This window comes from Geotrypetes seraphini, chromosome 5 (genome assembly GCF_902459505.1).
Source record: "Geotrypetes seraphini chromosome 5, aGeoSer1.1, whole genome shotgun sequence".
NCBI classification, from domain to species: Eukaryota; Metazoa; Chordata; class Amphibia; order Gymnophiona; family Dermophiidae; genus Geotrypetes; species Geotrypetes seraphini.
Window position 1 is genome coordinate 18,565,547 of NC_047088.1, and position 12,076 is coordinate 18,577,622.

Genomic DNA, 12,076 nt, shown 5'->3' on the forward strand with positions numbered 1-12,076 from the left:
GTGAACAATTCTGGAGGCCACACCTTCAAAAAGATATAAAAAGGATGGAGTCGGTCCAGAGGAAGGCTACTAAAATGGTGTGTGGTCTTCATCATAAGGCGTATGGGGACAGACTTAAAGATTTCAATATGTATACTTTGGAGGAAAGGCGTGAGAGGGGAGATATGATAGAGATATTTAAATACCTACGTAATGTAAATGCGCATGAGTCGAGCCTCTTTCATTTGAAAGGAAACTCTGCAATGAGAGGGCATAGGAGGAAGTTAAGAGGTGATAGGCTCCGGAGTAATCTGAGGAAATACTTTTTTACAGAAAGGGTGGTAGATACGTGGAACAGTTTCCTGGAAGAGGTGGTGGAAACAGAGACTCTGTCTGAATTCAAGAGGACCTGAGAAAGGCACGTAGGATCTCTCAGAGAGAGAAAGAGATAATGGTTACTGTGGATGGGCAGACTAGATGGGCCATTTGGCCTTTATCTGCCGTCATGTTTCTATGTTGTTACATAGATGGTAGCATGATGTCAAATGTGTTTTTATAGCATTATTCTTAAAGGGAGAAGATAATTAAGATTGTTTTTTTTTGTACATTTTCCAAAGCTGGGAGGAAGAAGAGGCAGAAACTTCTTTGGACCCATGCCATGGATCTTTTAAATTCCTTGCAAACAGATAGGACTTCTTTTTGGTGAACCCAAGTCAGTAAAGAAGGTTTTGAAAGGCACCGTTGACCCATACAACAATGGTAACATAAAATTACCATAAACATGATACTGTATTAGAATGCAGTAACCCCTTTCCATACTTCATTCACCCCATGTACCGAATGGTAACGCCATTATGCTCCTAGACATTAATCGTTGACCTTGTAATTACAAAATCTTTGATGATAGCTTTCAAATGAAATTTTATTTTTTAAGTAGAACCCCCCAGTTTTATAGCTCTTTTACTGCTGGCTGACAAAATGTAATGAATGACCTTTGAGACCCTGAAAGCTAATGACCAATAGCATCTGTGCAAAGCTAACTTCTTGATGGCCCATTAAATAGCATAATACAAAAAGACATTTTGGTTTATGGCAGAATGATTAGAAAGAGAAACAACAACTTAATTGACATGGTTTTGGCGATAACAGAAGAACTGCAAATCTGTGGGGATACAGAACTTGTAATATATATTATAAAAGAATTTCACCAACGTGTGATGGACACCTGGAATGCGCTTCCAGAGAGCGTAATAGGGCAGAGTACGGTACTGGGGTTCAAGAAAGAATTGGACAATTTCCTGCTGGAAAAGGGGGTAGAGGGGTATAGATAGAGGATTACTGCACAGGTCCTGGACCTGTTGGGCCGCCGCGTGAGCGGGCTGCTGGGCACGATGGACCTCAGGTCTGACCCAGTGGAGGCATTGCTTATGTTCTTCTGGGAGAGGAGGAGATAGTGGATGCTGTGGATGGACCATTTGGCCTTTATCTGCCATCATGTTACTAGGTTTCTATAACCATAAAGCTCTATGACATCACAATGCAGGTGCAAAGAGCCTTAGCCTATAGGAAGAGGAGATGCAAATATTAAGAGCCTTAGCCAATGCGCTTCCAGAGGGCGTAATAGGGCAGAGTACGGTACTGGGGTTCAAGAAAGGATTGGACAATTTCCTGCTGGAAAAGGGGATAGAGGGGTATAGATAGAGGATTACTGCACAGGTCCTGGACCTGTTGGGCCGCCGCGTGAGCGGACAGCTGGGCACGATGAACCTCAGGTCTGACCCAGCGGAGGCATTGCTTATGTTCTTATGCTCTTAAGAACTGCATAATAACATGCAGGCCGGTATTCAAAGGATGCTGAACACTTGAGCTCGATTCCTCAGTGTTATGGATCTAAAGTTTGGTGAAATTTCTGCTGATCTTAAGTTGCTGAATTATAAGAGTTTAGGTCCTAATGCTTCCAACTTATAATACACTATATCTGTTTCTCAAAAAGGTACAGAGAAGGGTGACAAAAGATGGGATGACTTACCTATGAGGAAAGGCTAAAGCGACTGGGGATCTTCAGTTTGAAGAAGAGATGCTCGAGGGGTGATATGAGAGAGGTCTATTAAATACTGAGTGGAGTGGAAAGGGTGGATGTGAATCGCTTGTTTACTTTTTCCAAAAATACTAAGGGCTCCTTTTACAAAGGTATGCTAGGGCCTTAACGCATTAGGAGGCGGTATATTTTTGGCTACTGCTTGCTATAGCGCACGGTAATTTTGTGCGTGCGCTAAAAACCCTAGCGCACCTTCGTAAAAGGAGCCCTAAGACTAGGGGCACTAAGGACATAGGAAGGGGCACTAAGGACATAGGAAGGAGAGAGGGAATAGAAAGGGACAATTGTTGGGCCTGAGTGCGGAAAGAAAGAAAGAAAGGATGCACAGCTAGAAGGAAGTGCAAGCAGAGACTCATGAAATCACCAGACAACAAAGGTAGGAAAAATGATTTTATTTTCAATTTAGTGATCAAAACGTGTCAGTTGTGAGAATTTATATCTGCTGTCTATATTTTGCACTATATTTGTCTATTTTTCTATAGTTACTGAGGTGGCATGTTGCATATTTGAAAGTCATCTGCCTTGACATCTTTGAAAAATCCCCGAATATAAATGATAATTAACATTTTCTCTGCGTACAGTGTGCTTTGTGTTTGGTTTTTTTATTTTATGGTTAACCATTATGTGTTGTTAATAAGATTACATTGCATGTATATATGAAAAATGAATAGAAAAAATGGTATTACAATTAGTACTATTATAGGGGCGGGGTTTGGGGCGGAGCTTTCAGCCCCACTCCTCAACAAAAAAGCATTCCGCTGCCTATTTACTGTATCTTGCATAAATTATGTATATATAGGCATCCCAATTGTGGCTTAATTTTTTAAATTCACATGCTAACTGACCACACCAGTTTTCAGCCAATCAAAAAAAAGCAATTTAAAAGTTTGGCACTGAACTCGTAGGCACCTCCTAAGTGGAGGTGCAATCCAATGCCTAGGGACACCTAACAATGCCTATGTTAAAAATTAGGTTTGGTTATGGGCGGAGAATAGGTGTGCTTGACTTAGGCGTCGTTAGGCATCTAACATAGGTCCCGCCAAATTAGACGAGTGAAAAGCTGGTCTGATGGAGCAGTGCCTATGTCAAGGATGCCTAGCGATTCCTAAGTCTGCTTAGACACCACTAGGCATGATTCTATAAATGGTGTATGTAAAAATATATACAGTAAGGGGTGGAATTGTCCTAAACAGATTGATGACCACAAATTATTGAAAAAACGTCCTTTTACTCATCCAATTGTTCAAATGACTTTATTCATCCAATAGCTCAATGACTCGACATGTACATGTTTCACTTCAGGAGTCTTGAGAGTCTTCTAAATTATATCGAGTGTAGTTTGAGAAACTGTTTAGGTTCTCAAGTTAACGCTACTGTGTGATCTTCCATGACTAAAAAAGTATCGTGGCGCTGATTATAGATCTGGCTCTTAATGCCTACTTAATGGGCGGCAGTAGGGTCTCATGCACTAAGGGTCACACATTAATGGGAAAATTAGCCTCTGGCCATTAATAGGGAAAATAGAAAAAATCAGCCATTTTACCTTGGACTTAGTGCACAGAAAAATACCTGCCTAAGGGCACACTTTTTACTGCAGTTTGGTAAAAGGGCCCCTATATATTTAAGTGTTGATTTGGGTGTAAAAGACAACACAAAAATAGTGGTATATGCAGATATATGACATCACAGCTCAGCAGAGATCGGTTCTGACTCAGCTGGAAGCCCAAAGGAGCCAGAGGAAAACACAGGATGAAAAGGGAACCCCCCCCCCCCCCAACATTTTAAGGTATACTTCAACAAAAGTGGGGACATTGCAAAATCTTATAACAAAGTCCAAAAATAAGGGGGTGGAACCCAAGTTATGCAATGGGAAGAACTGAAACAAAGGGCCTAATTGATCAGGACTTGTGCCCAGAGATGCACAAAGGAAGAAAACCTTTCTGTCAGCAGTCAGAATTTCCATTAGTTTACCTGGGCCTCTGCCAGAACTCAAACTGCTGAACTTTAAATTCTTTCAGTGTAGTAAACAGCAGAACATCACCATATTTCATGTCATAGCCTAGATCAGTGTTCCCAACTGTGTCCTTAGGGGGAATTTATCAATAGGAGCATAGAAACAGTGGGGTACGTAGCATATTTCACACCTCTCTCCTCTATATTAAAAAATATATATCTTTAGTAACAATCCACAAGTCACACAACTGGGGTGCACCTAGGAAAAAGCAGCATTTTAAACACTACAGTGAGCACTAGAGGGAAAAGAAGGGAGCATCACTAAGCAAGCCAGATTAGTACAGATTGATCCTGCATAGTAAGTGTTAACAGAAAACCATATCTTTTTCATACACATAGAACACAGATACACCCTTGCTCAGTATGGTATAAGATATCACAAACTAAAATTAGAAATATGTAGACAAAAGTTAAACTGAAACCACCAAGAAGCCAGACTCTGCATACAGTGCAACACTACAGAAATACTGTGCAAAATATAACTATAAAGTCAGCAGATGTAAATTTGAAAAAAAAAATGACAAATTTGTTACAAATTAACAAACCGAAGTAAAACAAAAGATGGAAAATAAGAAAACCATATTATTGGACTAATATATTTTCCAATTAGCTTTCAGAGGCCAAAACCTTCTTCCTCAGGTCAGTACAGTATATTGCTGTTATGGTATCCTGTCCTGACCTGAGGAAGGAGATTTTGGGTTCTGTTAGTAAAAAAAAAAAAATGTATTAAAATTAGTTCAATAAAAAGATTACCTTATTTCCATTTCCTATTTATAAATGTTTATCTAAATGGCTACAATATTACTTTATTCTAAATTAAGAAAAATATATACGGTATTTTTTTCTACCTATTGTCAACTCTGATTTCTGCTTTCTTCATCTTCACTCTCTTCTTTCAATCCAGTGTCTGCCCTCTTTCTCTGAAATTCCATCCCCTGTCTGCCCTCTCCCTTCCAATCTCTTCCCCTTCCATATTGCATCTTCCTTCTTTCTATGTCCCTTCCATAAACTGTCTATCTTGTGCCACTTCTCTCTTTTATATATAATTTATTTCAGCTTCACCTCATCTCCATTGCTGTCTGTCTCTACTCACTCTCCTATGCTCCAGAATCTTTCTCTTCTCCTTTTCTTCCTTCCTTCCCACCTCACCTCATAATCTAGCATCTCTGTCTTCTTCCCTTCCTTCCCCCATACCTTGGCATCTTTCTCCTCTCTTACCCTTCTATCTCTCCCTCCTCCTCCATGCCCTGGCATCTCCTTTCCTTCCTTTCTCTCCCTCCCCCCTTTCCCCCTGGTTTGGCATCTCTGTCTCCTTTCCTTCCCTCCCCATGCCCTGACATATTTCCCTACCCCTCCATACTCTGGCATCTCCTTTCCTTCCTTCTTTTCCCTTTCTTCCTCCCTCCCTTCCCCATGGTCTGGCATCTCTCTTCCCTCTCCTCTCTGTTACCTGGTCATCCTTCTTCCTCCCTCTCCCTAATCGGATGCAACATTTCTCTCCCCCTCCCTGACATTGACAGCGCAGCCTTTACAACTTGCTGCTCTTGCCAGCTTCAGGTCTTCCTCTCTATTGGGTCCCGCCTACTTCCTGTTTCCATGAAGGCAGGACCCAGCAGAGAGAAAGGCCTGATGCCGGCACAGCAATGAGTCATGAGGCTGCCACTGAGGGGAAGAAAATGACGATGCTGGCCTTTTGACCAAACCATAAAGATTCTGAGGGTAACACTTGACAAACACCTAACCCTGGAAAACCACACAAACCTACTGTTTAAAAAATGTATTTCGGTCCTCTGGAAACTTCGCACTATTAAAAAATTTTTCGATGAAAAGTCCTTCCGTTTACTAGTACAATCATCCATCTTAAGCACCCTAGATTATTGTAACATCATATACCTAAGAGCTTATAAAAAGAACCTCAACAAGCTGAGATTAATTCAGAACACCGCGATCCGACTAATCCACGGTTTAAAAAATGGGAACACATTTCCCCTTATTATCAGAAACTCCACTGGTTACCCGCAGAATCCAGAGTCCTCTTCAAGTTTGCTTGTTTTTGCTACAAAGCTGTCTTTGGGATTCTTCCAGTTTACCTAATCTCCCAGTTTTCCCCCAACGAGTCCAACAAGAGCACTCGCAGAACAAACCTATTTAATTACCCCTCCTTGAAATCTTACCAATACAAAAAATTTCTAGATAGAATGTTATCATTCCAGGCAGCTAGGCTGAACATATGGCTTGGAAAGCCCATACTTGAGGCCACTACATACGCAGACTTTAGAAAATCCCTGAAAACTCGACTATTTAACAAATTCTAAATTCCCATACCCAACTCTTCCTCGCCATGACCCTTCCACCTCGCCCCCTAATTCCAAGGCCCGAAACTAATTATACTTTCCACCTTGAATCTCATGTATTGACATAATGTATCTTTATGGTAACCCACCTGTATCCCTTACACTGACAAAATGCACCTTGATAGTAAACCACTTGTATTGTAAACCACTTGCATCCCATGTACTGACTAAACGTATCTTTATTGTAAACCGTTTCTATCCCATGCACTGTCAAATGTATCTTTATTGTAAACCGCTTCGAACTTCACGGTATAGCGGTATATAAGAAATAAATTATTATTATTATTTTGAGCATTCCCTTAAGGGTTGCAACTGGGGTGGACCGCCTTTCCCACTACCCCCCCCCCCTTCCTTTGGTACTCTACTGCATAGGACTATAGAAACATGATGGCACATAAAGCCAAATGGCCCATCCAGTCTGCTTATCTGCAGCATCCATTATCTCTTCTTCTCCCCAAAACATCCCATGTTCCTGTCCAATACTTTCATGAATTCACACACAGTCCTTGTTTCCACCACCTCTAATGGGAGACTATTCCATGCATCTACCACACCTTTCTGCAAAAAAAAAGTATTTCCTTAGACTACTCCTATGCCCTCTTCTTCCAGAGTTTTCCTTCATATGAAAAAGACTCACCTCATGTATATAAGCACAATGGAGATATTTAAACATCTCTATCATATCCCCGCTTTCCCATCTTTCTTCCAGAGTATACATATTAAGGTCTCTCTGTTTGTCCCCACCTCCATCCTATTTATATCTTTTTGAAGATGCAGTCTCCAAAATTGCACACATTATTCCAAATGGTGCCTCACCAGAGACTTATACCTCCTTTTTCCTACTAGCCATTCCTCTCTATATGCACCCAAGCATCCTCCTGGCTTTGACCATTGCTTTTTCTACCTGTTTTATGAGTCTGAGATCATCAGACACAGTCACCCCCAAGTCCCACTCTTCTTTCGTACACAGACGTCTTATTTTACCGTTGAACTCAGTTATTAGTAACTAGAGATAGGGATAAAATAGCATGTCTTAGAAGTAGTTCGTGTTGATACTTTCCCCCCTTAGTGTGAAGAGCTTCGGTCTCTGGTAACCAGAACTGATAATTGTGATGTCATAATGCCTCATTCCTCCAACTGGCTAGGTGTGGGTTTAGGAGAGGGTTGGGAAACACTGGCCTAGATCTTTAGATTATCTTGAAAGAAAAGCAATGTTTAATGACTGGTCTGTCTTCTTCTTATAGCCCTGAGACCTAAACAATGAGTTCATCTGTGCAACTATTCAAAAACCAGTGCTATCATGAACTCAAGCAACAGTGTGTCCGGCATAAGCAGCTGTTTGAGGATCCTGAGTTTCCAGCAGAGGATAGCTCTCTTTTCTACAGCAGATCTCCTCCAGGAAGAGTGGAGTGGAAACGTCCAAAGGTAAGTCTCTTCACTCTACCATCCTATGGAAGTATGAGTACAGTAAAAGGGTCAGGGTTATTGCTGTGAATCCTCTTCTACAGTCGATACTCAGAGCCAATTACTTATGGTTAGTGTATAGTACTCCTCCGATATTCACGAGGGTTCCGTACCAAGAACCCCCGCAAATTTCGCGCCAGTGAGTGAATAAAATCACTCGCGGTATGCTCTGACCGCCTCTTCCTGTTACTAAAGTAAGGCTGCACCAATCAGGAGCTGCTTTGACACGCAGCTCCTGATTGGTGTAGCATGACTTTAGTACAGGAAGAGGCGGTTGGAGAATACCGTGAATTAGTGAGTCTGTGAACCGCGAATTCGCGGGGGAATACTGTATTGTCTGCTCCACGGCCCACTTTAATCCTGTTAGCTCTGAGGCAGATTGCATACACTGTGAGTAAATGGTTCCATGCAAAGAATTATATATATGATAGAGATATTTTTACGGGTTTGAGATGCAGCTTATTTGCTATCATTACAATTGAGAAACTGTCTGAATTCTATTTTTTTCTCTTCACTCTCCTCTCCTGACCTAATGGTCCACTTATTCAATTTTTTTCAAAATATTTATTCATGGAATTATCCATCATGAACTAGGACAACTCATGGAAGATGGCCGCCTTATATCAGGCTGCATTGGTCAGATGCAGACAAACTTAGATTCTATCCACAGCAAGATGGGGGCATCTTTGTTCCTTTATATATTAGTCTCCTATCAGGTGCCTTCCATGTACTAATTATAGTATCCTGTTGTAGAATCAAAGTTTTCTTCTATAGAGAGATAAACTCAGGCCTTCGAGCTGCAACTCCTCTTTCTTTGGAGAATTGATATTTATTTAAGAGACTTATAGCCCACTGCAAATAAAGACAAGCAAGAAATCAGGGCTGGAAAACACAGTTTCTTCAATGTTCAATATCTGCTGAAGGGCAGTGACATGTGGTCAGGGCCTTCAGAGGATTCTCCCTACCTGTAAAGGCCCTGAGGGCATTGCTCTGAATTTGATTGAGTTCTCTCGGCTGAGGACTAGTCTAGATTTGATCATTATTCTGAAGTGTGGCATTTCCATGCATGTTTGTACACATCTGCAAATAGATGCTGATATTCTAGTCATTCACACGCATTCATGATGCATAAGTGTTGACGTCCTCTGCATGGAAGTCTCCCAGTAATGCAATGACAGGCTTCATCTTGTCTCTTGATTAAGGTTTCATTTGGTTCTGATTTCTTCTCTGCTTTTCTGTTCCTGTCAGTCCCCACTTTCTGCTTCCATTTTCTTCTCTTGCTCCATCACATGCTCATTTGATTATATATGCAACTTTGGTATTAGTTCACGCCTTAGTGGCTCTCATGGTCAGATAAAGAGTCCCTGCTTAGTACTAATCTTTGTCAACGGAATTATAGGCTGGGCTCCGCTGTCAGGCATTAATTAGGGAAATGGTTTTCTTAAACACTCATGAAGGGATAACAAGTTATGCAAAATTCTGATGCATGTTACTTCTGCATACTGAAAAGATTCACATTCTTTTAGGGAAATACTGACCTATTTTGCTTATACATAAGAACTGCCGCTGCTGGGTCAGACCAGTGGTCCATCATGCCCAGCAGTCCGCTCATGCGGCGGCTCATGGGTCAAAGACCAGTGCCCTGTCTAGCCTTACCTCCGTACGTTCTGGTCCAACAGGAACTTATCTAACCTTTTCTTGAATCCCTGGAGGGTGCTTTCCCCTATAACAGCCTCTGGAAGAGCGTTCCAGATTTCTACAACTCTCTGGATGAAGAAGAACTTCCTTACCTTTGTATGGAATCTATCCCCTTTTACTTTTAGAGAGTGCCCTCTCCTCCTTGGAGAGGGTGAACAATCTCTCTTTCTCTACTAAGTCTATTCCCTTCAATATCTTGAATGTCTAGACTAGAAACAGAGAAATATGATAGCAGAAAAAGGCCAAATGGCCCATCTAGTTGCTCGTCCTCAGCATCCACTATCTCTTTATGCTGGAGAATTCTGCCTCCCACAGTATTCAAACCATCTTTGAATACTGTTGGAGGCAGAATTCTCCAACTGGACACAGGAAAACCCACACTCCATTCACGCACCCTCCAATCAAAGAAGTCAAACGGAAAAAACTATATGATGGCCTCCTAGCCACACAAGCAGCAAAACTCGAAGGCCCAAATCTCCAGTCTACTAATTATGACCCCAGACTACAAAACATTCAGAAAAGAAATAAAGAGTCTACTCTTCAAGAAATTTCCTGCAAATGACTTAATAACGCTAGTTCCTTCCACTTCCTAATACCACTTCCCAATACCTTCCCGATTCCCCCAAAGCACCTATCTACTCTTTTATCTCCTCTAGAAATTACCAGATATCTTCTCCTTGTTTGTTTTTTTTAAAGTATCTTTATTAGCAACTGTAACGGGAACATACAACCAATAATGGAATGAGCAGAGAAAACAGAACAAGCACAGAAACAACAAAGGAAACTAGGACAGCAGATGGTTCGTAAGGCAGAAACCCTCGTGGCTGGATGCCCCGCACAGTTGACATTTTATGTGTAATGTACAAAACCCCCGAAAACAGAACACACTAAACCGCAAACACCCGGCCACAAGCCACAACAGTCAAACAACAAACAACCCACAAGCAAACCCCCAAACATCCATCCCATCCAAACACTCCCAAACACCCACGCTCATGCAGCCACCCAGGGGAGTAGCAAAGAAAGAAAGAAAAAAAAAAAATATTAAGAGAGAAACCGTCTCCAGCTCAAAAAGAAATCAGGGTATGGAATCTGTGTGCTCCGACTCCGAGCCAGAACAGAAAGTTAAAGCCCGCCGCCAGAGAGCATGATACCCCCGGAGGGCAAGGGTCCCAGGTGGCAAAGAAGCTCTTTTTGCACCATTGGGTGGTTGATTCAGTGGCCTCCTTTCCACAGTGGCTTGCTCGCCTAGCGGAGGTGGGGCGGTATGAGATATCTTCTCCTTGTAATACGTTTTTTTTATAATTCTTTTGTAATCCGCCTTGAACCGCAAGGCAATGGCAGAATAGAAATCTCTAATGTAATGTAATGATGACACACAGTTGTTCAAAGTTGTTCAATTGCAAGAGGACTGTGAAAAAATGACAAAAAGGATCTGTTTGAGACTTGGAGACTGGATATCAAAATGGCAGATTATGTTTAATGTGAGCAAGTGCAAAGTGATGGATGTGGGGAAAGAGGAACCCGAACTATAACCAAACCCTTAGCTCAGTGTGCAGCGTCAGCGACTAAGAAAGCAAATACGAGAATGAATGTCAGGAATTTTCAGGAAGGAATGGAAAACAAAGATGAAAAATGTTATATTGCCTTTGTATCGCTGGTATGACCGCACCTTAAATATTGTGTGGAATTCTGGGTTGCTGCGTCTCAAAAAAGATTTAGCGAAATTAGAAAAGGTACAGAGAAGAAGAAAATCTGAAGTGGATAGGGCTGTTCAGCTTGGAGAAGAGATGGCTCACGTCTATATAATACTGATTGAAGTGGAAAGGGTAGATGTGAATCGCTTGTATACTCTTTCCAAAAATACTAGGACTAGAGGGCATGTGATGAAGCTACTAAGTAGTAGATTTAAAACAAACCAGAGAATAATGTAATCTCTGGAATTCGTTGCTGAAGACTGTGGTGAAAGCAGTTAGCTTAGCAAGGTTTAAAAAAGGCCTGGATAATTCCCTAAAACAAACGTCCATAAACTGTTATTGAGATGGCTTGGGGAAAATCCACTGCTTATTCCTACGATAAGCAGTATAAAATCTGTTTTACTACTTAAGATCTTGCCAGTTACTTGTGACCTGGGTTGACCACTGTTGGAAAAAGTACAATGATCTTGACCATCCTTCAGTCTGTCATATTATGGCAAATCTTATGTTCTTATGCACTTTGACATCTTTCTTGGACACCAACCTCGGACACCTTCTCGTGCCACGTCTCCAAATAACCTCCATGGGTTATCAATGCCCCCCACCCTGTTCCCACCCTACTGTCCACCTAATGCTTTTCTCCTTGGTCCTTGTCATACACCCATCCCATTTCAGATAACCTCTACTTCACCACAACCCATTCCGGATACATGTATAATCAAACAAGATCTACACCTCACAACCTTCTTACCATCCCCTCATTGAAACATATG

General features: G+C 41.5%; 1 protein-coding gene across 4 annotated transcripts in view; it reads left to right on the plus strand.

Moving 5' to 3' along the window:
• Nucleotides 1-12,076, plus strand: part of CAPN6 (calpain 6) — a 134,249-nt gene that overhangs the window by 17,424 nt on the left and 104,749 nt on the right. For all 4 annotated transcript variants that reach the window (XR_004539619.1, XM_033946392.1, XM_033946393.1 and 1 more), the window contains exon 2: nucleotides 7,689-7,869. Coding sequence is in view for 3 of the 4 variants with exons in the window: in XM_033946392.1 (XP_033802283.1) it covers nucleotides 7,705-7,869 (165 nt within the window). In the remaining variant the exon portion in view is untranslated. The remainder of the gene's footprint in view (nucleotides 1-7,688; nucleotides 7,870-12,076) is intronic.